The sequence below is a fragment of the Alligator mississippiensis genome, chromosome 6, assembly GCF_030867095.1.
Source record: "Alligator mississippiensis isolate rAllMis1 chromosome 6, rAllMis1, whole genome shotgun sequence".
In the NCBI taxonomy this organism is placed as follows: Eukaryota; Metazoa; Chordata; order Crocodylia; family Alligatoridae; genus Alligator; species Alligator mississippiensis.
The window spans coordinates 69,112,202-69,138,779 of record NC_081829.1 but is presented as its reverse complement, the minus strand read 5'-3'; the positions used below and the strand labels follow the sequence as shown (position 1 = coordinate 69,138,779).

Genomic DNA, 26,578 nt, shown 5'->3' with positions numbered 1-26,578 from the left:
ATTATCCAACTATTACATCCAGAAATGAGCAACTGGTTTTAATCTTACACTGAATTCAATGCAACTGCATATACGAAAAAGTGTTTAAAAAAAATTAAATAAAGTTTATGTTGTTAAAGTCAGATTTTTAAGTCTCTGCATAAGATGCCCTATTTGTATTTATTTTAACTCAACTAATTAAAACAATTTCACACCAGAAACTCATTTGTTCCTGGCTTGGTTAACAATTTACCATGAAACTTGCATTAATTAAGGCAATTGTCTATCAGATTAATTAACTAATATTGCTTCAATTTAGAGAAGCAACCTGGTTTGTCCCTTTATATATATGGGGACATATACATAAGAATGCATATGTATATATACACACACACATAAGAATGCAAGGAATTTCCAAAATAAAAAGGTGACAAATCACTCTAACAAATTAGAATATTCACAGCTTAAAAAGGTACAGAGCACATTTTTCCAAGTATTGGCTACTACTTAACTTGAAGTGAGAAATGTAGGTCTCTGGAATGAGGCTTTTCAAATCAATCTACAGAAAGGAAGTTAAGATGTACTGTTGCTTTAAGCACTTATACTCTCCATTCCATCATCAGTACAATTCAAGTCACTTCCTAACCACCACTTTTTCCAAGTTCTGCCTGTATCTCTATAATATAAAACAGTAAAATATTTTAAATGCAGCAACTTTTCTGTAATTATCATAAAACAACATGTCGAACCCCTCTCCCCCCCATAAGTCAAATCATATTTCCAAAAGTTTTTCTGTATAAAAGTTACTCTGTGTACATGTGTGCCCATTTTAATTGTGGCAAGAGAGATTCCAGCTAAGAACAAGATCTTGCTCAAGAAGGATGATGAATGCCTGCACCTTAATGAATGGTGCAGACCTTCCTGCACTGAAAACTACCTATCAAATGAAGTCTCAAGCATAAGGCCTGCCTATAACAAGCTGCTAGAGAGGAGCTGACTGGTGATGACCACTTTGGGATGACTAGAAACACTGCAGTATTGCTTTAGAATAGCTCATCAAAATGGAGTAGCTGTACCACGAGCTGCGAGTTGACCATTCTTGAAGCAGTTCAAATTGAGCCAGGTCTGGCTGAAATAGCTAAACTAGTTCTGAGCAAGCCTTAGAACTGCAACAGTATTTGAAGCTCAGAAGTGTTCCAGTCATCTGTTAGTAGATGGTATTTTACCACTTGGAATAATGCTCTTCTTGCCAATGTTTTCTAACATAAGCCAGCCTGATAGTTTCCAGTATTCAATATTTATAAGTCGGCAACTCCCATAGCATAGACACAGCCTGACTAAACCACAGTGGCAATACTGAGGCAGCCTGGCCTGACCCAGCCTACAGCGTGGCTACAGCTCTACAGCCAAAAGTTTTCCACTCATGAGAGCTACAGCAACTTGCAACATTAACACTAGCAGAAAAACTGCATGCAGACTAGAGATTTTACTGATAAAGCTACATCAGATGTGAGGTATGCTCTTTTCACACCTAAAGCCAATGTAGTTTAGATATTAGGAAGAAATTTTTCACAAGGAGAGTAAGTTAACCCAGAGAAGTCATGGAAACTCCATCCTCAAAGCTTTTTAAGACCCAGGTAGACAAAGCTTTGCCTAGTATGATGCAACTGGGGACAGTCCCACTTTGAAAAAGGGATTGGACTAGATGACCTCCTGAGGTCTCTTCCAGCCCTAATTTTCTATGATTCTATCAGTAATCACCTGAAAGGGTCATTATAAGCAAAGGGCATATCCTCTTTGCCAGTCATGAGTGGAAGAAGAAAGCCTCTCTAGTTAGTGATGCAGACTGCACTAGAAACCACCAATAAAAACTACAGGACAGCAGAACATTTTGGCTAAGGTTAGATGTCACTAACTGCTGGGACAGTTACCAATTCACCATTCTGGAACTAGCTCGGTCTTAGCTGGATTAAAGTTTCAGTCTAGTGTTGGCATTGTGGTTCAAATCTCAAATATCTGAAGTTCTGTCAGTGACATTCAACCTGATTGGTATGACAGGCTCTAAACTTAGAGCAGCTGCTTAGTGTTCCTATGTAGCTGCTCTAAACGTACATCATTACTGCTCATGTCTAATGCAATAGATTATTTGTATTCTACATAGCACCATCTCTGCACTTTAACTGTTAATAGTTTGCATATTAGCTATCAACATGTAAGGAAGTACATTTTCTACTTGATATGTTAATTCTTTCTTAATTACTTAGTACCTGGGGGAGTGGAAAAGAAACTCCACTCTAGTACACTATCTGCTGCTCACCAAACTACATATACGATTATAAAAGTCACAGCATGCAGCTTCATAATCACAAGTTTTTTGCCAGTCCCACAGGACATTGAGGATTTGACTTTTTGTACACCTATAACCAGATAACAAGGGATAACAACACAGAGAACATAAGATGACTTGCTTATTCTGCAGGTTAACTGCACTTTGGCGTTTATACATTTTTAGTAGCAAACTTGCCAAAGGTATTTCAATGAAAGAGAAAACAAAGACCCCTATCCATGCTATATGAACTCAACTTCAGAAACTTTACTTCAGATGATTCCTGATAGAATGGTGTCTGTGAAAGTTAATGCAATAGACCAGTGCAGCAACCTATGGCCTGTGGGCTGGAGCTGGCCCACAAAACCACTTGAATCAGCCAGCAGAGCCAGAAGCCTTGGAGGTGTTCATAAGCAGGGACTTTACCCATGCTGCAAGCAGGCAGCGACAAGAAACGGAAGCAACAGCAACAGCCAGGTTCTCATGCTGATGCTGCTTGTACCCAAGCTGGGTTATTCTGCAATGCTACCCAAAAGTGTTGACAAACACCACAACAGACAAAGAAATTTCAAGACTGTGCTGCCATGACAGTTTATTTGCTGGATGCAGACAACCTCACATGTCAAAATAAACAAAAAACAATTTTTCATCAATTAAGTGAAATGAACTGTGCTTGCTTTATGTTCCATCAACATAACACATTGCCCCTACAATACTTGTTTCAGGGATAAGACTATTGCCAAGTAAAAATGTAATAAATCATAGAGAAACTTTCATCCAAGAACTTTACAGAGTTATTCATACTACAGACATGAGAACTCATGCCATGAGGAGCAAAAGCCAAACAGATTTTGAAAGCAGTTTCTAAACATATTACAAAGTTGCTTAGTTTAAAGCAGGGGCAGGCAATTATTTCAGGCAGAGGGCTATTTACCCAGTTTTAGCAAGCTGTCAAGGGCCGCATGACTAGCCCTGGCCCTTGACAGGTGCCCTGCCACCTGGTCACCATCTTGGGACCAATGTCCCAGGGCCAGCACCAGTGGGGCTCAGAGCAGGGCACAGGCTGGTAGGGGTCTGTGGAGCCAGGCTGGGCTCCACCAGCAGAAAGAGGGGGGAGCTGGCCCAGCTCCACAGAGCCCCTGCCAGCCAGGACTCTGTATTCCTGCTGCCCTGCTCTGGGCCCCGCCGGTGCTGGCCCTGGAACACTGGTGTAGGCCTCGTGCATCCGCTCACTTCCGGTGCCCCCCAACCCTGCAGTACAGGCAGGGAACAGTGTGCAGCCTTGACCCTGCGCTCACTGACAGGTAATGAGCTGGTGCTGAGTGTGGGGAAAAGCGGCCCCTCCCCTGCCCCATGGCCTGCGCTCCCTGCTGCAAGCAGCTGCAGTACAGGGCACCAGCCACGGGGTGGGTGAAGGGCCGTTTTTCCCTGTGCTCAGCACCGGCTTGTAACCTGCCCCCACTGCCAACCTGGGCCCCGTGTACCTCCGGGCTCACCCGTCAGGACTGCACAGAGCGGCAGCAGCTGTGGCCCCCCAGCTTGCTGCACTGGGCAGCATTTGCCAGCCAGCACATGAGCTCTGGGTGGGCAGCAGCAGCCAGCACTCCCCAGTGCAGGGCCGGGTTACAAGCTGGTGCTGAGTGCGGGGGAAAGTGGCCCGTTGCCCGCCCCATGGCTGGTGCCCCGTGCTGCAGCCACTCGCAGCCCACCTGGGGCTGCCTGTACCTGCTCAGGATAGCCCCATAACAGGCTGCAAGCGGCTGCAGAAGGGAATGCCAGCCATGGGACAGGGCCACTTTTCCCTGGGCTCCTTCCCTCCTCCCCACCCCCTTACATGAGGTTCCGGTGCTGGGGCAGCCAGGTGGTCGCCTGCTAGGGCTTCCAACTGGGGGGGTGGGGCCTGGAAGGCCCTGCTGTTGCAGGAGCCTGCCAGGCTTCCCCTGGGTCCTGTCAAAAATGACAGGAACCAAGGACAGATCAATATTAATTTTCTAAATTTTTTTAGGGGCCTCGTGGGCCACATGCTGCCCACGGGCCACAGTTTGCTCACCCCTGGTTTAAAGTCACATTTACATTAGCTGCAATCAGTCACTAATCAGATGCACTTGGAAGGCCAGAGCCAGGCCAAGAAGTAAACATAGAACAAATTACTGGCTCCTTTTACACGTTTCAAAGGTCTCCAAATATTTTTATTGGACTTAATGTTCATGTTGTATTATCTAGCTTGTATTAAGTTTAATTTAGCATCTTTTGCCTGAATTACAGCTATTCAGAGTTTGTCACAATGACTACTACAACACTTGAGTGTAGCAACTTTCCAATTAGGTTCTTTGAGCAACAGTAATTCAAGGCAAATATTTACCTTTTTTTTGCCAGAGACCTATGAAAAGGTCTTTGTTATTTTAGCCATCACAAAGATAACTGACTGTGTGAGAAAAGGAGTCTCACACTTCTCTACTTGATAGGCAAGCCTCATTTCTCACCCTAGGGAGCCCCTGATCTAGGTATTATGAGAACTGCTCTCATGTCTCTCTGTAGTGATTACTGCAGGAACATAAAGGGAAGATCAGGGCCTTTCAAGAAGCTACCTACTGCTTTCACCAGGCATGTAGCTACAAGGTTGTACAGTTTTCTCCTCTTCTCCCAGCAGCCAATCTCACCAATCGGGAACTGGCTGCAGCATTTCATCCAGTGCTCCCGCCTGCCCATCGCCTAAGCAGGGAGCACAGCCTGTTAGGGGGTGCATCAGTGCTTGCCAGGAGTGCACATGCACTCCCATGAACACCCTATGCATCACCACTGATAACAGCATTAGCAGAATGAAGCACTTAGCAGAATTCACCAGCTCCAGAGTTCCCTTATTTGTTGCCAAGGTAGAAGGAAAGTAAAACTTATTTCACTGTCCTCATGTCAAAACAGAACAGAGAAGTTATTTGCTTGCAGAAAGTACTTCAAGTGGAAATCCAGATATGCATAGTTAGAACCATCTGCCAGTCCAACTTAAAGTTTTGGGACCAGCACCATTTAACATTTTGTGCTCACCTACAAGAAATAATAAAGAAAGAAATAATAAAGTAAGAAACCTGCCAAAAAGATCTTATGTTCAGAAGGTTCACAATAGAACTTAATGTGACTTACATCATCACTGGGCACAAGACAATTTTAAAACAGATAAAGTCACCTTCGCTTGAAACAAAAGCTACTAGTCCTTATGAACAGAACTTGGAAATATCTTCAATCCACAGTACATGCCGTCGGCTTCTCTAAGCACTTTTATAGATTTTAACTTTATAACTGCAAAAAGAATTCAGAACAGAACAACATTTGACACTTGCCTATCCCAAAGCTGGGGGTAGGGGTCAAGGAAAATCACTTTTCCAAGCTATAGCTGAAGACAGTCAGACAAAGTTTACATTAGAAAAGGTTTGTCAGAGTAGGCATATCAAAGTCCTTGTGAGCAAGAGCGCTTTCATTCGTTTAGCTCAGTGGTTCTCAACCTTTTCTCTACCGGAACCTACTTGCTTGGCCCGGCCACCTCGTACTGGCAGAGCGATGCCTCGGAAAGGGATGAGGATTTCATAAGAACACCACACGCGCGCACACGCTGATGGCCCTCACTTCCACCCCACATCCCCTTTTCCCCCTAGCCCTCCTGGAAGGGCTCTCAGCTGCCCCGTCCTGCTTGGGCTGGAGTGCAGTAGATGCAGCAGCTCCAGTGGCTCTGGCTCATGTGGGCACCAGCAGGCCAAGCAGACCAAGTCTGGCCCCAGCATGGGCTGGAGAAAGGAGAAGGGAAGGCCTGTGACATCCCCGCTGCCCTGGACAGGGGCTGCCGCAGATACTCGTGGGGTGGTCGGAGTATCTCCTAGCTGTCCCACCCCCATGAACACAGGCACCAGCCCAATGCCACCAGCTTGGCTATGCAGCTCTCCCCACCCCTTCCCCTGCTGGAAGAGGCAGGTGTCTTCCCACTCCCCTTCTGCCCTGCCACAGCTTGCAACCCGTTCAAATATTCTTGCAAACCACTTTTGGGTTGCAACCCACAGTTTGCAAAACACTGGTCTATCTTATACTGGTTGCCAAAGCAAGCTGTTCCACAAAAGAACTCATTATGGCAGCAAAGTTCACCCAAATTAGTTTTTGTCAAGTTGTAAGAACAAAAATGTACCCCTTACACCGACATACTGGTAAGTTTCTAGAGTAGACCTTGCCCATGATCCTCTCAACTGCTGTACAAACAATAGTGTATTTCACTGTGCTAGGGCCTAGTTAGCTAAAATACTGATGCTACTAATTTTGAGTACTCTAATAACCAAAGCAGGGGAGGTTGAAAAACTGGAGATGAAGTGATATGAACCAAGGAGATGAGACAGCAACAGTACCACACACTCCTTGGAAGCTGGTACCAGACCTCTTCCTTTAATCCACCTCTCCAAGAAGGATATCATTTAAACAGGATGGAAAAATCCCAATTTATCCAACATCTACTACTTTCTGCTAAGACCAATGCAGAAGCCAAGACAACACCTTTTCAGGATCCTCTGCGTTTTCTCCCTTAGTAGCTGAAGTGAGGAATCCACTTCTCATTTAGGGACTGCCTCTGGAGCATGAACAGCTCTTTCATATCAGTCTTCAACTAGGATTATACCTTTATAAGACCTCTTGTAAATCAGACTACAGGGGTTAGGGCATATGTGCTGCCAGCTAAGTAGTACACATACGCATGAACAGAAAATACAGAGAACGAAGGCACCTTATAGAGAAGAGGGCAAAAAGTTCTTGTGTGCGCTCTTATATGCAAGTCCCAAGACACATCACCTTCTCTCAAGGGATGCAGGAGAGCACAGTGATGCAGCTCAGCCCCATAAAAGCCTCTCTTCCATGTCCCATCAAGCCGGCAGTGGTTTATCAAGCCCAGGCCTTAAAGACCCCCAAGAACCGAGACTGCACCACCTCTCTGGGTAACTTGTTCCAGTGCTTCACCATTCTCTTAGTGAGAAAGTTTTTTTCTAAGATCCAACCTAAACCTCCCTTGCTGCAACTTGAGACCATTGCTCATTGTTCTGTCATCACTGAGAACACTCTAGTTCCATCCTCTTTTGAACCTCTGTTCAGGTACTTGAAGGCTGCTATTAAATCCTCTCTTACTCTCTTCTCCAGACTGAATAAGCCCAGTTCCCTCAGCCTCTCCTCATGAGTTATGTCCCCCAGCCCCTTGTCTTTTTTGCTGCCCTCCACCGGACTCTCTCCAACTTGCCCACATCTTGTCTGTAGTGGGGGCACAGCAGCAGACACAGTAGCCCAGTGGGGTGCAGTAACTTCCAGGAGCCTGGGCAGGAACTGACACTTCCCGGCAGCCAGGTCTGACCCCAGGGAAGGAACCGTCCTCACTCCTACACAGGTAGAGCTCGCCCGCTGCCCGGGGCTTTCCAGCCAGGGCGAGGCACCACACCTGTCCCGCCCCAGCTCTGGCTGTGGTCCGACCCCTGGGCCCCGCGGGCGCCACCCCGCCCGCGCAGAGGGCGAAAGAGGGTCCCCGGGGCGCCCCCGCCCCCGCCCCGCGCTACCTGCTGAAGAAGTCGGCGAGGCTGGCGCCGGTACCGGCGATGGCGAGGCCCGGCCTCGGGTTGCCCTCAGGCGGGTCGGCGGACGGCGCGGGGCCGGGGTCGGCGGGGGGCAGGTGCTCAGGGGCGCTGCGGCGGCGGCTGACGGCGAAGGTGTTGCGGGCGGGGCCGGCGTCCGCCCAGCCCTCGGGCCCCGCGCGGCCCCCGCCGCCCTCAGGCCCCGCGCCCAGGCGGCAGCTGCGCAGCGGCTCCTCCAGCGCCGCCCCGCCGTTGTGCAGCCGCTCCCGGCCCGCGCAGGGCGGCGGCGGCAGCAGGAAGCCGGCGTCGCCGTTGGTCATCGCGGCGCCGGCGGCCGCTCGCTGCGGGCAGCACTTGCAGCCCGGCCCCGCGCTCAAGCCCCGGCGGCCATCCCGCTCTCCGTCCTCCTCCTCGTCCTCCGCCGCCTCCGCCGCCGCCGCCTCCTGCCGGCCCGCAGGGAGCAGCGCAGCGCCACGCCGCGCCCCGGCATCGTCCGGCCCCACCATTTGCCGCCGCGCAGCCCGCGGTGCCAGAGGCGCGGCGCGGCGGGGCCCAGGGGGCGGGGCCGGGCCGGGCCCAGGAGGGCGGGGCCAGGGTCACGCACGCGCAGAGCGGCGGAGCCCGCCACATCCGCTACCATCCAGGAGCGGGGGGCCGCAGCACTGCACCGTATTCCATAGAAGAGCTCCTCGGCACGGGGTAGGTCGCGGCGGCCGTATTTCATCTGAAAACTCCCTCGGGCTGCGCCGGAGCCCGCCGGCAAGTGCAGCCGCCTGCCCGCGAGGCGTCACTTCGCTGGTGCAGGTGCTGCCGCCTCCAGCGACTGGCTCGGCCGCCTCGTACTGGCGGAGCGATGCCTGGGAAAGGGATGAGGATTTCATAAGAACACCACACACACACACAAAACCCCAAAACTAAAAGGAAAAGAAAAAAAATAAAAATAAATCAGACACACGCCAAAAAACAAGCCCCCATCTGCACGCACAAGTCATCCCCAGGGATGTCCCAGCATCCTCGCCGAGGGGGCCCAGCCAGGGAAGGGTAGGCCCAGGTCACATACAGACTTTCTGCACCCGTGGCTGCCCCACCAGGCCCAAAGCCGGGGATGTTCAGCGACAAAGGCCGATTTGGGCTTCCCAACCCTGGCCTGGTTTTCAAAACGCTTGCAGCTTCACCTGACTCCTGTTAGTTCCTACCGTAAACTATGTTCACATCCGTACGTCTGTGTTCACAGCATTTAATTTAATTTCACATAAAAATACAAGAAACAACAACAAGAATCAGTATAGAAAGGCCTACTTTGAAAAAGAAAGGCAGTCTTTGAAAAATCTGACGCTATAACCCTGATCAAAGACCCCAGTGTAAATATAGGGTAGCCAAAGAAGGATGTTAGTGGTTTTCAACCTATGGTCTGAGGATTGTTGGGGGTCTGCAGACTATGTCTAAGAAATCCATAAAAGATTACTATGATCAATCAAAAGTATGTGAATGCTCACACTTACACTTCAAAGGAGTCCACACCACCATTCACAATTTCTTAGGAGTCCACAAATGAAAAAAAAAAAATGTTGAAAACCACAGCTGTAGATTATGGTTTGTGGTAGAAAGGTTGTTAGAGGCAGTCCTTTGACAGCCACACTAATTCAGCAGTCATCAGGAAACCACGAAGCCAGAACCAATAAACAAGGTTTTAGATGCCTCTTCCTGGCTCACAAGGGTAAAGGTATACCCACTGAGCTTGGTGGGAGGAGATAACAGCATAAAAAGGGGAACTGCTGGTCAGAAGCTGAATTGATTATTGCTTCCTTTCTTACCTGATATGATCTGCTCTGCTCTAAACCCCAGTTCAGCACTTTAGACCTCAGAAGTGGTTTGTGTGGGAATTTAAGAGTGCTTGGTTTTGATACTAAGCAAAGACAAAAGAGAAGTTGAGAAGGGGAAAGGAGGCAGCAAAATAGAAAAGTCAGCAGCAGAAAGCAAGGCACAACAGGCTACGGAGGAGAACTTTTGAAGAAACAAAGCAGATAGCACATAGGAACATCTAATTGGGATGCAAACACTAGAACAGTATAAAGAATATCCTGCAAAGAGTCTTGAAGACAAGAAAAAAAAAAGCCATGGGGAGCTATAAACAACACTGCACTAAGGAGAGGCAAGGCTGTGCAGAAACCACAACTTCACACAGAGTACATACATGAGTTCATGGGCTTGAGGTAAAAGTGCCAGTCACCATAGTAGAAGGCAGAGCAGATTTTCACCTTAGAGAGTAACTAAAGTACTATAGATATATTTCATATAAAGCATGAGCTTCAGCCAACAAAAGCTTATTTCACCAGATACTATGAAAGGATGTGCATAAAGCAGTGTATAAAGATAGAGAAATTTGAATACAAAGATACAAGGGAGCAGGGTAATGCTGGGAGACACAAACAAGCAATAAACCCATAGGCAAAAGAAGTCACAAAAGGAGTCACAAAAACTAATGCAGGTAACAGGATAAAGAATACCTGGCTCCCATTTAAAACATACTTAACACAATCCAGTCTCTGGATGATTTCTTGATCCAAAATTTCCCTTTCAGACTGGTTCTTAAAAGTTTGCTGCCTAAGAACAGTTGGCATAGTGACAGAAGGTAAAGGTTACATGCTTAATTTTAGCTAGATAGAAGAAGGGAAGTGAAAGATTAAGAATGCAGCATAGCAGGCAAAACAATGAGGTGTTTTCACAATGTAGACAAGAAGAATGGGAAGATTTCAGGAGCATTACAAAAGGGGAAACAACATAATAAGTCAACAAACTGTATATAAAAAGAAATGGAAAAATCAAATTAATTCCCAATACGTAGATGTGAGTAATGAAGAGGATACCATAATTGTGTTTTCAGCAGATATGGAAAGGGGAAGCTAGGAAGAGGAGTTGGATAAAAGGTTCAGTTTTTGTTGCATGCTACTTTAAAGAAACATCAAGACATCTTTTAAAAGATAGCAGAAGACACAAAAAAAAAAATGATGTAAAGAAAATCAAAGGTGGAAAAGTAAAGTGGAGCCTTATTCATCTCAAAGCTAAAAGAGACTCACCCATAAGGTCACACAGGGAGAAAGCAAACAGGTAAACATAACCAAGCTCCTAGCAAACCTCTAACAGAGCTAGGTGGGGAATAAGAAGAGAATTTCTTCAAATATGGTGCACTAGAGAAAGAACAACACAAGAAGAGAAATGGGAAAGGACCCAATAAAATCCAAGACAGAGGAGGTCTCAAAAAGTAGGTAAAATCAACATGTTTAAAAAGATCAAGAATGAGCCCAGATAATTGACCTTAGAGTTGAAAAGGAAAGATACTCCTTTCTTTTTGCTATTCTTGTGTGGACAATGTCAGGGGAGGAGAGGGGAGAGGAAAGGGTTAACACCAGATTAGAAAAGTGGAATAACAGTTAAAGCAAAAGGTTTAATCACATACATGAATACTGTAGGTTCCTGTGAAACTTCTAGGTAGAAAAAAAATACTCCTGTGACAGGGTCTTCATATGCTAATCACATATAAAACTACAAATTAAAGAAATACAGAAAGACTTTAGGTTTATGGAACAGCAGGTTCCAAGGGAACATATCAGGCATCTTTAAAGCAGCACCATAACACTTTGTTTTTCCTGACATTTTGAGGGGTTTAAGGGTTGTCAACAAGATTAGAGGAGAAGTCTTGAGAAAATGCAAAAGGATTTTGCAACCTGTTCTGGTTAGTGCTGGAAAGCCTAGGAAAGTTCCTGCTAAAGGTATTTGAGGAACAGGATCAAGGGAAGGAGAAGTTAGCACTTAGCAAGCCCTATTCAAACAGCAGTTCTGTGGACTTACAGGCCCCAGAGATGAAATATGGCAGCACTACTTTCCTTGTAGTATTCTCTAAGCAACTAGCTTCCCTTCCTAAGGAAACTATCAAACCTAAAAAGCTAACAGCTTTCTATAATAGGCAAAGCTATTCAAATAGTAAAACAGTATTACTAGACTTACGTTTCAGAAGGGAAAAAGCTTAGTTCTCTTAGCAACTCTTGGCTAGAGAAGACCTCCATTTAATAACTCTACCTCTAAAGTTTCTCTAGTTTACAGCTTGCTAAATTACCTACCTTTAAAGGCAACCAAGTGGAGCATGCTCAGTATAAGGTAGAGAGATTCTTTAACACAGCTCAAGAGGGATTTTTCTTACATAATTCCTTCTTCTACTAATGGGAGTTTTGGAGGAAGAAAAGGTTTAAATGAGAAATAATTAAAGCAGACTCTCTTTTTAAAAAGCAGTAAATGCTTCTTATTATGTGAGCCACAAATCACTATTAGAGTTTTGGGTTATGAAGTTTCTGGGGCTAGTTTTGATAATAATGATTGTAATGAAGTAGGTGTTTTGGTTTTGCTTTTTTCTTCTCTATCTCCATGCCTTTCAAGTAATGCTTGAAGCAGTGTGTTTTGCGCTTAGGAGGAGCAGACTTGTTTGACATAAAACAGTTCTTTGAGCAGATAGCAAAGCTAGGGATCTTGTATGTAGAAGGGGAAGCTAGTGATAAGATCAGGTGTTTCTGTGATACACTCTTATTTATTTACAAAGAACATTAACATTTCAGTTTTCTAACAGGAGAAGAAACTGAACCCACCACAGACCGTTTTCTTTTCCCACAGCACCAGAGATCTTTCAACCAGCCAGCTTTTCAGCTTTTCCCAGGACCACCCACCTTGTTTGTTTAGTCTCTATTAAAACTTCCTTCTCTCTTTTTCTGTGACACTTTTTGCCTCCCAAACTGAACTCTTTCCAGCCCCCTATTCCCCACAAGCTATATCCAACAAAGCCAAGTTGCCAAAATCATACAAAGTCCTAAACAGGTTTGTGCTTGCCTTTATTTTGGAGTAGTGATGTATGCTTAACTATCTCTTACAGATAACTGAAAACAGGAGTAGCAGTTAAACCTATCAGTTTCCTTGAGTTTTTTAACCCGATTTATACCAGAACTTGGCAGTGAGTTGAGATTTCCAATTCTCCTCCTCAGTAAGCCAGTTTAAGGTTCCAATCCTTGTATTTCTGTATACCAGCAGACCCGGCTTACAAAGCAAATAGATCTTCCCCCAAGGAAAAGCCCCTGTCTCAGTGTGTTACTTAGTGGCACAGAGCTTTCAGTCATGACCCAGCACTGTAATATCTTGCAGTACCTTTCAGCAAAGGAGCATGAAGATGGGAGGAAGGAAGACTATCCAGAGCACAACTCTGCTTCAGAGATTCTGGGCTGTTGAAGTAGCCCATGCAATTGTGAATTAATTGGAGTGCTATGTTTGGATCCCATCACCAATGCTATAAGTAAGATTATTTGTAGTCCTTGGCTTAATTTCCTCAACAATCCCTAATTATGTTCTATCTTCCTACTTTATTAACCTACATGTGCAAGCAAGTCAAGGGCCCAAATCATCTCATATTTCTAATCATGTTCTTAAGTGATGAAGAGTTAGCAGTGCTACAATCAAAGTGTTCTCAGCTTACTTCTGTTAGATCAGTTTCTCCAGAGCCACATCCAGCTCTAGGGAAACTGATTTACAGTTGGCTGATACTTATTCTATGATACCATCCTATTATAGTGCCATGCCCGAGGCTCTGGTATCTATATGGAAAGGGTTTGGATTCCAAGAAATGTTGTGATCTTGAAGAAAGAGATACTTAGAGGCAGAATTATCCTAGGAGAACTAGCATTACTGGCAGAGCTATTCCTAGGGCATGGAGAATTGGGGTGACTGCCCCGGGCCTTGTGCTTTGGGGCGGCCCCACAGAGCCAGGTGGAGTGGCCATGGCCCCTCCCTCAGGGCTTACCTGAAGCTGGCAGCTCAGCCCTGCGCTGCGGAAGAAGCATTGAGACCCCCTCCTCTTTGCGGGGGTACCATGGCCCTGCACAGTGTTAAGGGGACCCCGCACAGGCTGATTTGCCCCGGGCCCCGCACCCCACTAGAGTCAGCTCTGACTACTGGTAACTACTAAATTAGTAGTACTGTCATCTAGTTAATGTGTGAAAATTTCACTTTGGATATGTAAGAATTTAACTATCAACATCTGAGGCTGGTTAAAGAAAATGTATAGTTTTTTGTTACAGGGGAGAGAGCTTTATAGCTTCTGAATTTAACTCAAAAACAACCACCAGATGTATTTGCTGGGGGGCATGCATCACTAAGAGCTTTAAAATCTCATAGTAAACCCAATCTCTATCTGAGTTCCTAAGCAGCTGTCATATTGGTGGGAATATCAGGTCTTTAGGTTCTGCATTTTAGACGTGGGGTCTTGTTCCCAAGTCTTGAGAAGAAATAAATATGATGTGTTCTCCATGCAATGCCTCCTCCATGCAACATGCAGCAATACTGTGGTTTATGAACAGGATACAACTGGACCTGGACAGGTTACAGGGGTGAGTGAATTTGAATAGGATAGGATTCAATACTGACAAGTGCAGGGTACTGCACTTGGGCAGTAAGAACCAGCAGCATACCTATAGGCCGGGGAACTCCCTTCTCAAAAGCCCAGTGGCAGAAAGAGATCTTGGAGTCATTATCAATTCCAAAATGAACATGGGCCGCCAATGTGAGGACGTGGTCAGTAAGGCCAACCACACCTTGTCATGTATCCACAGATGCATCATGAGCAGGTCCAAGGAGGTGATCCTCCCCCTCTATGCAACACTGGTCAGGCCACAGTTGGAGTACTGCATCCAGTTCCGGGCACCGCACTTCAGGGGGGATGTGGCCAGCATCAAGAGGCTCCAGAGGAGGGCGACTCACATCATCAGGGGGCAGCAGGGCACACGCTACGAGGAGAAGCCATGGGACCGGAACCTGTTCAGCCTCCACAAGAGAAGGCTGAGAGGGGAATCTAGTGGCTATCTATAAACGTACTAGGGGGGACCATAGGGGAATGGGAGCAATCCTGTTCCCCCAAGCACCTCCCAGAGTAACAAGGAATAACAGCCATAAGTTGTTTGAGAGTACATTCAGGCTAGACATCAGGAGGCACTATTTCACAGTCAGGGCAGCTAGGATCTGGAAAAAGCTTCCAAGGGAAGTGGTGTTGACTCCTACCTTAAGGGTCTTTAAAAGGAGGCTTGATAATTACCGAGCTGGGGTCGCATGAGCTTAGACTTACCAGGAGTCATATGAGACCAGTATTCATTCCTGTCCAGGGTGGGTTGGACTTGATGATCTGCTCAGGTCCCTTGCAACACTACATCTATGAACCTATGAACCTATAGGCATGAGCGCCAGCGGGGAGGTCTCTAAAGTAGTAAAAGTTTGTCAGACACCCTTGCCCAGTGCACTGAGTGACTGAGCACCAGTCTTTTCTTATACTAGCATAGTTTCTCAGAAAGCCCTCTCAGTGAGTTTCTGCTTTCAGACTCAATAACATAAATAGAAGAAATAAGCAGCACACTGAGCAAATCTGTCCTGCAACTTAATTTTTTTCTATTTATCTCTAATTTTTCCTTCTATAAAGTCAGTTTATTTGGTGAGGCTGATAGATGGCTCTTTTATCTCACAGTAAAAAAAAACCCAATAAGATCTAATGGTTGCAAGATAAAGCCAGACTAATTTATAAATAATCTATTTTAATCTGTTTAATGAATTTTAATAGAGAAGATAAACTGTGCTAGGACAAACTACCTAAGGATATGTTGGATTATCCATCACTGAAGCCTTTAAATTGAATTAATTTTTTTTTAATGTTATAATTTAAACAGAAGTTATGAACTTGATGCAAAAATTACAGCATAAAATCCTGTGGTCTGCGGTATACAGAGGGTCTGATTAGATTATTGCAATGTACCCTCTGGGCCTTAAAGTCTTACAGTCTATAAAGTTATTCACCAGCTGTCTTCAGCGTTGGTAATCCTCTTCATCCAGGTGCTGGAAGTAATGTTAGATGACATAAAAATGTATACCTTTTGCACCATTTTCAAGGACAAGACTAGACATATCAGATGTCTACTCAAACCATATAGTAAAACTTCAGACAGATTTAATGTCATAGATTACTAAAAGGTTTTCAATAGAGTTTCAAGATTAATTTATTGCTTTAGTTGGGCTTCATTGCACTGATTGTGGCTTGAGTCTTTGAAGAACAACCTGTTTTTGGAACTTCTGAAAATGTGGATTTTGTTTTGTTCTACATTAGTGAGTTAAGGTGAATGTCATACTGGGTCAGACAACTGGTCCATCCTGGTTCTCCAAGTGACAAAGAGCAGATGCTAAAGGAAAGAATATTTATGTAAAGCAGTGGTTCCCAACCCCGGGTCACAACCCAAATGAGGGTCGCAGGGGCAATCCTGGCAACGCTGCGCAGAAAAGATGAGCTTCCCCGCCCCAACCCCTGAGCCGCCACTACCGCAATCTGCTTCCAGTACTGGGGCGCAGAAAAAAAAAGGGTGGGAGCCACTGATGCAAAGTCCATCCAAACTAATCTGTCCCCTGCCTTTCCCCACCTACAACACAGCACTCACAGCCAAAGTCCTAGGTTGCCTGCAGTCCCCACTTTTGTTCATATGTCAAGTCTCTGTAGATGAGTGTGTCTTCTATCATGTTTAATAACCGTTGACTGATCTATGCTCCATTAATCTGTCCAATCTCCATCTGAACCTGCTTAAATTACCAGCCTCCACAATTATAATTGACTATGGGATTTAATGTAATATTTCTGTTTTAAATGTATTCATATTGCTATAATGTACATGACTCAGTTTACCAATAAAGCTAGTACATGGGGAAAGAATGGGTTAAGGGGACAATGAAGCCAGAGTTGCTGACCCCTGCCTGGCAGAAGATGCATCCATCTACAGCAGTGGTGGGCAAAATACAACTTGTGGGATCTGGCCTGCAGGTGGTTGATGACTCTGGTTGCCCATGGTGCTGAGCAGGCAGCAATGCTTTTTTTTTTTTTCCCCCAATAAATGCCTGTACTGAACTGGAGGTGTCTACTGGTTGGAATTTTGGGTTGTACTTGTTCTCCTCAGCAAAAGATACGAGTCTGTCTCTCAAGAATAGCACTGGATTCTTGCTTCTTAGGTTAAGATCACAGAGAACCAGGAAAGGTAAGGGAATGAAAGGCCAGGGTCTCAGAGTAGGAAGGAGCCAGGGCTCCCTGGCTCTAGCTAGGGTTACCATATGTCCAGGTTTTCCCAGACATGATTCTTTTTGACCCCCTGACCTCATGCCCAGGCAGGTTTTTAAAATGCAAGCAAATGTGCAGGTTTTTGCTTTGCCTCTGCTTTTCCCAAGCACAAGCAACTTGGATGCTTGGGGTTGGGAGCAGCTGGCAAGGTGATTGGCTGTCAGGGAAAGGTCACATGGTCTGTGCACAGGCCCCGCCAAGTAAGCGAGAGCATGTATGTCTGTATGTGCATGTGTGCAGCAGGGCCTGGGGGACAGGGGGCTCTGGGTTGGGAGTGAGGGGCACCAGCAGGGCTGGGTGGGCAGGGGGCTACAGTTCAGGAATGTGAGGCACCAGCAGGGCTGGCAGGGGCAGGAGGCTGCAGGTCAGGAGTGAAGGGCAGCGGCAGGGCTGGGGGAGCAAGGGCTTAGGAGTGAGGGGCAGAGGTAGGGCATAGGCATATCACACTGTGCCCTCCACAGTCCCTCCCCCCCTCAGGTGTCCTCTTTTTTGATCCTGGAAATATAGTAACCGAACTCCACCCAAGATCAGCTATGGCCATCTTACCATGCAACCGTGCCTTCTACATTGTGATCATGAGGCTGCCCAGGGCCCTGGGCAGAGGCTGGAAGGGAGTACTTCACTTCTCCAGGAAGGAGCCCTTTGTTCCTGGGTCACCCCCTGCTCCCTTGGGCCTGAGGTGCCCCATGTCTTGCTAGGCCCTTTGTGGCTGGCTCTGGGCCCTGGTGTAGCTGGAGATCTCATGGTTGGTGGTCCCATACAGTATCCTGCTCCATGGCAATGGTCCAGGGCTCTTACCAATTTTTTTGTTTCCGAAACCACCGTCCTCCCTGAGAAGTACTGTACAGGTGTAGCATAAGGCCTTTGCAAAGCCAGCCCCGTGTCCACGTACTGCCTACCCTGCCTTGCCCAGACTTTCAGGTGGTCGCATGTGTTGTGTGTCCCACCCCCTGAACTCCAAGCCAATTGTCAATTTTTTTAGACCAGCATGTTTATGAATAGAGGTGTTTCCGGAGCTGGCTGTGTCCATTGCTGTCATTCACCTGAGCCAGTCTGGCCTGCAGAGCTAGGAGACAGGAAACAAGGGTGGTTCCTGGGCCCTGCAGCCCCTGCAGAAGGGCTTAGCCCTGGTCTGGAGCCTCCAAGGGCTCAGCACAGTTGGACATCATGGTCACAGCCTCCAGCTCTGGAGGGCTGGGCTGTGTGTGAGGCTGGGCCCCCCTTTTTGTGATTCCCACCAGTGCTGTCCCATGAGCTCCTGTCTCTGGCCTGCCCAGGCCCCAGGAATCCAGAAAGGGCAGTCATAGGCCTCACTTTTTCTACTGTCCACTGTGCTTAACCGCTGTGCTGAGGCCTTTCACAATGGATCCAAATCCATGTTGGCATTATATTTGCCTCACTAAATAAGTACCCTTTGTAGTGACAGGTGACAACACTAAATCACACAACAGTGGTAATGACTGATGATATCATTAACAGTCTGATGTATATTTCCTTTTAAACATTAAAGGTTTCTATTCAATATAAATATATAGTACAATAAAACCTTGCTGCTTTGTGGGTACTCCTTGGTTACAGATAGGCAAGGGGACATCATCCTGAGAGAAATGCGCCCTTGCTGAGGTGTGAGGCAGTCAGCAGCAGCTCTATCTATTGCTCTCTGGTGGAAGCTACATCCATGGAGGTACTGAACTTCTGGACTCAGTCTGGCCTTTGGACTCTGTCTCGATGGTCTGAGTGGGGGGCGGTAGGTCCACGGCAGCCTCTTGTGCTCCATCCTCTTGCCTAGGTGCATGCGCTGGTGGTTATGGTGTGATGGTCATATAGACCACTTGCATGTAAACCGTGATCCAGGTGATCAACAGTTGCCAGGACAGTACAACATAAGATGTACAGACCGGTGCAGCCCAGACTGACTGCCATTTTTGCCCTCACAGGGATGGCCCTTCTCTGACTCTCTGGCAGTTTGTCTGTGACCTCGTGGCCCTCTGGCCTGACATGCCATTTGTCCTGGGCATGACATTAAACTGCATCCTCTGCTGCTTTGTGGACATTTCTTGGTTAAAGAAAGGCTAAGGGACCTCATCCTGATAGAAAAGGCGCTCACACTGAAGCAACAGGCAATTAGCAGCTCTATTCAGGTTGCTCTCTGGCAGCAGCTACCACTTCTGTGTCACTGAATGTCTAGACTTGTTCTGGCCTTTGGATTTTGGCTGTGATCTTAAGGGGGGATCTATGGCAGCCTCCGCTCCTCTATGACTCTGCCTAGGCCTAGGCACTGAAGGTCTTGGCAAAATGGTTACAGGGATTGGAGAGAGGAATAAGGGCCCTGAGGCAGCTACCAAGATTTCCAAGCAGCACTGGTTAAAGATGGCTTGCTTGCCTCACATAAGAGTGGCTTTAGAAAAGGTGGGTCAAACAAGGCTTGCCTCACTGCTTACATCCTGGATCAACTGATTTTATAAGCAGAATTGCTTTTTGGAATATTCAGACTCTGACCCCTGGATATGACTCACATCTGGATTCAGATCTAAGGAAAATGGCTATGTTGAGTAATGAGCTTGCACATTTCAGAATTTATATTGCAGGTGTTTTGGAAACTTGGCTCTGTGACACAGGCTTCATAAAAGAGGACTACATCACTTCCTGGCATGGCAAACCTGAAGGAATAAGGAGAGCATGGTGTAGGTTTTGCTATCAGAAATTAACTTATGTTATCATGTGAAGCGTTCCTACATCGATTTCAGTATCCATACGTACCACAACACTGCATTAGATTATGGAAGGGTTTCATCAACCCTGTCAGTGTCTATGCTCCCACCTTGCAGGCTAGTGATGAGGAGAAGAACAGCTTCTATCAACAGCTGGAAGAACTGATCAGCCAGATTCCATGGAAGGAACCCATCCTAGTAGTTGGAGACTCCAATGCAAGTGTTGGATCCAAGTCTGAGACCTGGGCTGGGATTCTGGGCAGGCATGGCATTGGACGTATGAGTGACAATGATCAGAGAATTCTTGAGCTCTGTGCCAGTCAAGACTTATCGGTGACCAACACCTTTGCTGGTAACATCAGAAGAATGTCATGAAGACTGGCATCAGCTGAATTTGTTACTGAAAAAGCATACACATTTGAAAGACAACCTGCATACAAGACCCTTCCAAAGCGTAGACTGCAGCACGACCACTCCCTTGTCTGCTACAAAGTGAAGTTTCAAGCTAAGAAGCTCCACCACAATAAAACTGCTGGACAACCTTGAATTGACTTTTGCCAAATCAATAATCCTATCAAGAAATAGCTTTTCATTGAAGAAATAGCAAATCAGCCAGAATGAATGAGACTGCATCAGCTGCATGGGAAATCCTGAAGATAACTATGTACAAATGTGGCAAGCAAAAGTTTTGGAAAGAATACTAAGAAAAATGATGACTGGTTTGCAGACCATTTGGAAGTATTGCTGCCATTCATTAGCTGGGAAAACCTATCCTGAGAGCCAGTGTGGCTTCTGGTTGGAAAGGTCCACAATAGAGATTGTCTTCTCTGTAAGACAACTGCAAGGAAAGTGCAGAGAGAAGCATATCCCACTATGGCTTTTATAGATTTAACAAAAGCCTTTGACACGGTTCGTTGGTCAGAGCTTAACACTGTTCTGAAGAAGCTTGGTTGTCCACCTATACTGCTAAACCTTGTGAAATCTTTACATGATGGCATGAAGGCAACTGTAATGTATGAAAACCAAGGGTCTGACTCATTCAGCATCAACAACAGAGTGAAGCAGGGCCGTGCACTGACTCCCACATTGTTTAACATTTACTTCTTACTAGCCTGTCAAGAATGATGGGTTGGGGAAAGGGGCTGGGATGGACTGCCGCCACCTAATGCCCCATGCTGCCACTGTTCTGCCTCTTGCAGGGAGCAGGGTGGGGAAGCCAAGGCCAGCACTGCTGGCCCTTGCTCCCCCACCCGTCCGGTCCTCAGCGCGGCTTGCAGGGAGCAGGATGGGGGAGCCGAGGCCAGCGCTGCTGGCCCTGGCTCACCCACCCTCTGTCCGGTCCTCGGGATGGCTTTAGAATCATGGCGGTGCTCCCCCATGCTTGGAGCACTCTGATTGGCTGTTTCCATCACCCAATCACAGTGTGAATAAAGCATTACAGACAGACAAACTTAGACTTTTATAATTAGAATTCCTGTTTCAACATGTGTTCCGTGATGTTTGAGAGGGTGTCTTAACTTGGCACTAGACATGATGTAGGACTGTTTGGTCTCCTGCTTGACACTGGCAGGGGGAGCGCTCCAAGCCTGGGAGGAGAGAGGCCAACACGATCTTCACAGTGCATCCAGGTCACTTGCTCTGCTCCTCTGTGGGCCACGTAGGCTTTTATAACAGGCTCTAGGATGGACCAGGTGAGAGGGGACAGTCACCATGCCACCACTGCCCTGCCCTGGGCACAAAAGATCTGAGTCCTTCATGCCCCTGGAACCCCACAGGGCCCCCCTGGCAGTCCTGGTTTCTGAACTCGGCTCACCCCACCTCCAGGGGCATGGGCGGCTGGTGGACCTACCTTTCCCCACACAGACATATTAGGGGTCGCTCTGGGCCCTGCCCTCTCGAGGATGAGATCCTGTTGGGTGGAAGGATGAGGGAGTCAATACAGGGGACACGGGTCCACACACCTGCATGCAGATGGCAGCCATGAGCACAGGCTCGCAGTCTCATATAGGTTGTTGGGGACTGGGGCAGCAAGTATTACTTGGGGTGCAAAGGGCTTCAGTCCAGGACGTGGCCAATCTCTTGGCCTCCCCAGGCCCTGCTGGGGTGTGCAGGGTGCTTGGTCCCTTTGGGCCACACTTGTCTTCCTTGGAGACTCCAGCTTGACCCTGCTTTGAGGGCTTCTGTCAAGACCCTAGGAGAGAAGGAGATGGGACAGTCACCATGCCAGCTGTGCCCTTTGCTGAACACTGAGGGTCCGAGCCCCTCACATCTGTGGGCCCTGTAAGGGAGGAAGCCTGGCAGGGGACCCATCTGGTGCCCCAGCCCCTGGATTTGGCCCACCCCAACCTAGGGCACTGCTGGTTGGGGTACTTACCACTCCCTGCATGACCAGCTTGGGTAGCTTCTGTCTATGCCTCAGGGTCTCAGTGTGGAGCGGCTGTAGAAGGAAAGAATGGGGGAGTCGTTGTGGGGAGCAGTGAGTACCTGCTAGGGACATGGCCTCACACACATGCACACACAGAGGCCAGTCACCAGTATGAGCTCACGTGTATATGTACACACTCCACCCCACTAGACACACACACATCCCACCTGATGGACACCTCTGCTCCTCTAGATGTCTCCCCAGGGCACATGGGCATGCCTGTCCTGCCACCCCCCACCCCCCAAGCATACATATCTGCACAAACCCAGGACCTATGGTGGGCAAATCCCTCCACAGTCTGTGTCTCCATTTCCCTTTCTCTATCAGACAGATAGCAGAGGTCCTAGCCCTAGGAGATGCTTAGAGGCAGAGTCCAGAGAAGTCCCAGCCTGGCCTCTCAGGGCATCTGGGGATGCAGGACTCCTTGGGGAGAGGATTTTAGATTGCTCAGCCAGGAAAGAGCACAGAGAAGGCTGGACAGGGACTGGATTAATCCTCATGGCCAGGGCGGGTGTTCATACACAGCAGGGCACAGAGCACTGTCTCCTCCCAGGACTGCAGGCAAAGACTCTGGAAAAGGGGGGGGGGGGGGGGGGTGCCAGGTTAGGAAGCAGACAGGGCCCAGCAAATCATCACCCCCCTCCAAGGTGCAGGGCGCACCTCACAGCCTCACCTGGTTCTTGCCTCTGGACATAGCACTGGTCCCCACGTCTTCATCTTCTTCCTGTTGGCATGGCGGGTGCACCAACATGGGGGCCCTCACCCAGGCTGGTCTGTTGGTCAGCCTTGGTCTACCAGGAGGCGGCTGTGGGGTCAGCTGCACCCCAGATCCTCCCTGAAGCTGGGGCAGCTAAAGGAGGAGAAGAGCTGGGGTAGGTGGAGGCAGTGCTGGGAGGGATCTATGAAGGGGGCTGCAGCCACCCCAAAATTCACTGTAGCTCCTCTTTATCCCCCCTCCCAGCACCACTGCTGCCCGCCCTGAGCTCAGTGTGGCCCAACTGCATCCTCCACCCTCCCTGCCAGGAAAGGCCTGGTGCAGCCCTGGCACCAGCGCACAGCGGCAGCCTGCCTTCCCTTGTGCAGATCCAGGGCCATAAGCCCCCATGTTCTCCCAGGGTGCGCGCAGCAGCAGGAGCCACCACCCCCTCCCCATGCCAGGTGCCCTCCGGACAAACTGCTCGCAGCTTCATCCCACGCTGCATTTGAGGGGGGAGGGGGCCGCTGAGCACACTCACATGCATGTATATGTTCAGCTCCCCCACATAATTTTTTTCTCCCTCCACTGATGAGCACAGGGAGTGGGAAAAAAGCAACCCCAGGCAGCAGCACAAGCACATGGTTCCCCATCGTGGCAGCAGGAGGCTGGAGCACCAGGAACCCTTTGCTACTCCCATGCCAGCCTCACACCTCATTGCAAAACCCCAAGGTGTTGTCAGCCCCTTACCCGCACTGGGCAGTCTTTTGGCTGTCTCTCCCTGCCACCCGGGCCAGAGCAGCTGGTCTGAAATGGGAGAGGGATAGGAGCAAACAGCCAAGTGCTTGGACCACGAGGCCCTGGGGACCTAGGCTCTTCCCTATGTATCATCACTCCAAAATCTATACTAAGTATTCTATCTATTCTATTCCACTATCTCTATGTATCTACTCTTTATCTCTTCCTTCTATCTGGTCTCCTATCTACTATAGTATCTAAAAACTATCTAATCTAATCTCCTAACTCTAATGATTTCCAACAAACAAAACCTCTCCCTACACCTGAGTCTCTTCGGTTGCGCTGAGACTGATCAGAAAGCACCGGTGGTTAGATTTATTCCCTGCCCATCCCTGGTTTCCATGGTGATGGAGTGACATGGGAGCTACATCACAAAGCAGCTTTGTGTCAGGCTCTGCACATGGCAGTTGGCCAGGGACCCTGGGCCATATCCTGCCTGTCTTTCCCCCTCACCCCCAACTACAAAAGGCCTCTCACTGGGCCTCAGGTGTCCAAGCATGATTTGATTCTGTCCCAAACCATTAATATCAAGTGGGTCCTTCTCCTATCTATGGGCAGACACTGGCTGAAAGCTCGGATGGGCACAAGGAGCCATGGGCACGGAGTTTCAGGGTCTATACCAGGCTGGGGTGGGACCCCATGCAGATCAGAGTCCTAGCAAAGCTGGGCTAGCAGGGCCCTCAGGAGTGCTTGTCTAGTCCAGCCCCTGCTTAGGGCAGGATCAGTCCTGTCTGAACCCTCCTAGACAAGGCTATGGAGTAGCTGGTTCAGACATGCTCAGCAGCAGATAGAAGACAGATCCCTCACAGCAAAGGAGGCCACCCCCTTCCCCACCACCCCCAATGATCTGACCAGAGGGCCCTGGCCCATTCAGCACACTCCAGAGCTCCCCGCAGTTGCTGGTGTAACCCTGGGCGAGACGCTACATGCACCCTCACCTGAATAATGGGATCCTGGGGCACCTGGTAGCCAGTAGCCCTGCCCAGCCCCCCTGGGAAGCTGCTGCAGTGCCCCCGAGCGGAGAGCCTCCCCTTACAATCAAGCACCCTTGCAGATAGTTCTCAAACTATTTACAAGATTTAATTATTTACATCATAATAAATAATCATTAAATAAGCACACGGATATACTGTCTAATAAACCCTCAAGAACTTATGTACACAGTCTCTCACTTGCACACGGTGTACTGGGGATCCCGTGTGCACTGCCCCTGGCGGGGTATCTCAGGGAGCAGGACTGTCTGTGTCCCTGCACATGGTCTGTGGACGCTCCCTGGCACTGGTGTCCGTCTCCGTGCTCCTGGGGTCTCTGAGCAGCAAGCAGCGGCTCCTCTGCAGTCTTCCCCTGCCTTTGCCCCCTTCCCTGGTTCTGCTGTGAGCAGTGTCTGGGCTGCAGGCTATAGCAACCCTCCTGCCCCCCACAGCCTCACAGCCACGGCAAATGCAGCCCCTCCCTGGGCTTTGCCTGCCCCTGGGGCCCCTCCCCCTCAGGGAAACTAGGGCAGACTCCGGCAGCCCCCACCCCGGCTCTGCTGCGCTCACCCAGCCACGCGGCTGCAGTCAGGTCTCTCCACATTTGAGTTCTCCACACCAGCAGTCCCTGCCTGCTCCTGCTGCCGCAGCTTCTCCACTCCGTTCCTGCAGGCCTCTCTCAGGGGCTCTCCGAGGGACCACTGCGCTGAGACTCTCAATCCGGTCTCCAGCCTGTCCCTCAGCCCCCCCCCCCTTTCTTTTGTTCCCCACTTTTATCTCAGCCAATCCCAGCTCAGGGCCCTTCCCAGGCTTTTGCTAACGGCTCTGTTTCAAAACTTTTCTGGGGTTACATCACCCCTCCCACTTCCAACAGGGCTGCTCCCAAACAGCTTCACTTGCCCTCAGAGCCTACAGTGTCCCCTCTGGGACAAACTCTGTGTCTGCCAGGCAGCTCTTCCCATTCTGTTCAGGTGGGTCCATTTTTTAAAGGCTGCTACACTGGGTTCATGAATTGGCTTGGCCAGAACAGAGGTTTGTGGGATTAGGAGAAAATGGGCATAGTGAGCTGCAAGGCCTGAAACACAGCCATTATATAAGACACATGCAGGAAGGGCAGTCTGAACTCCTGCTATGTACAGCGCAGGTACGGCTGGTGAACTCGGAGACAGGTGGGGCCGGTGGCATAGGTGGAGGGAGAAAAAAAAATTGGGGGGGACTGAATACATGCGTGCATACATGCGCACCACCCCCCAGGAAAATCTGCGGGGGCGGGGGGAAGGGCCATAGAGGGAAATGGGGCTGGGACTGGGCAGGGAGCAGAGCAGAGCCAGGGCCAGGATTGGGGCCAGGGTTTACTACGCCTGTCCCTTCCTCTGCACCCAGTCATTGCCCAGCACTGGCTGCCCCTGTAAATTCGCCACCCCACACCAGCCCTGACTCCACACTTCCTGCGGGGGGGGCCTGGAAAAGGGCCAGCCTTGGCTGCACTGCCAGGCCAAAGGGGACAGAGCCTGTGGGACCCCCATGCCTGCCCTGTGTCATCCCCAGGAAGAGGCCAGTGGCTCCTCCAGGGGTGTGGTACCGGGCAGCAAAGGTGGACCCATGGCCCCCCGATCTTTGCACAGGGCACAGGCAGGCTGCAGCTGCCAGCTGCACTCTGCCTGCTCCATGCCTCGCTGCTGCCTTTGAAAGTGGCGTAGTGCGGTGCCATCTGAGTCCTGCCGCTGGACGGTCCAGCCAGGAAGGCACATGGCACCGTGCCATGCCGCTTTCAAAGGCAGCAGTGAGGCATGGAGCAGGCAGAGCGTAGCTGCAGCCCTCCTGTGCCCCATGCAAAGATCGGGGTGGGGGAGCCATGGGCCTCCCTTGGCTGCCTGGTGCTGTGCCCCTGGAGGAGCTACCGGGCTCTGATTGTCCCAC

The 26,578-nt window shown here is 48.8% G+C and overlaps 2 protein-coding genes and 1 long non-coding RNA gene across 3 annotated transcripts in view; 1 reads left to right on the top strand and 2 right to left on the bottom strand.

Annotated features, from left to right (window-relative positions):
• Positions 1-8,447, bottom strand: part of TBC1D12 (TBC1 domain family member 12) — a 98,417-nt gene extending 89,970 nt beyond the window's left edge. Inside the window, exon 1 of the mRNA XM_006263759.4 lies at positions 7,873-8,447. Within this exon, the coding sequence (XP_006263821.3) occupies positions 7,873-8,393 (521 nt within the window). The 5' untranslated portion in view covers positions 8,394-8,447. The remainder of the gene's footprint in view (positions 1-7,872) is intronic.
• Positions 8,448-8,489: 42 nt separating this feature from the next.
• On the top strand, positions 8,490-16,857 carry LOC109282389 (uncharacterized). Its single transcript, XR_002089358.2, has 3 exons — positions 8,490-8,586; positions 13,072-13,219; positions 14,532-16,857. It is a non-coding gene; the product is annotated as an uncharacterized LOC109282389 (long non-coding RNA).
• A 1,573-nt stretch (positions 16,858-18,430) lies between these two features.
• Positions 18,431-23,041, bottom strand: LOC109282390 (uncharacterized). Its single transcript, XM_019484256.2, has 5 exons — positions 22,869-23,041; positions 22,145-22,207; positions 21,809-21,961; positions 21,620-21,679; positions 18,431-21,447 (listed from the first exon to the last, which is right to left on the bottom strand). The coding sequence occupies exons 1-5, from the start codon at positions 22,944-22,946 to the stop codon at positions 21,436-21,438; spliced, it is 366 nt and encodes a 121-aa protein (XP_019339801.2). The 5' UTR covers positions 22,947-23,041; the 3' UTR covers positions 18,431-21,435.
• Between the last annotated feature and the right edge of the window lie 3,537 nt (positions 23,042-26,578).

What these genes read in the sequence shown, in the direction of transcription:
- LOC109282390 (XM_019484256.2), bottom strand. Translation starts at nt 22,946, where the DNA reads ATGTTGGTGCACCCGCCATGCCAACAGGAAGAAGATGAAGACGTGGGG. An exon ending in TGTCCAGAGGCAAGAACCAG is followed by an intron (nt 22,208 to 22,868) that starts GTGAGGCTGTGA and finishes TTCCTTCTACAG; the next exon opens with CCGCTCCACACTGAGACCCT. An exon ending in AGCTGGTCATGCAGGGAGTG is followed by an intron (nt 21,962 to 22,144) that starts GTAAGTACCCCA and finishes CTTCTCTCCTAG; the next exon opens with GGTCTTGACAGAAGCCCTCA.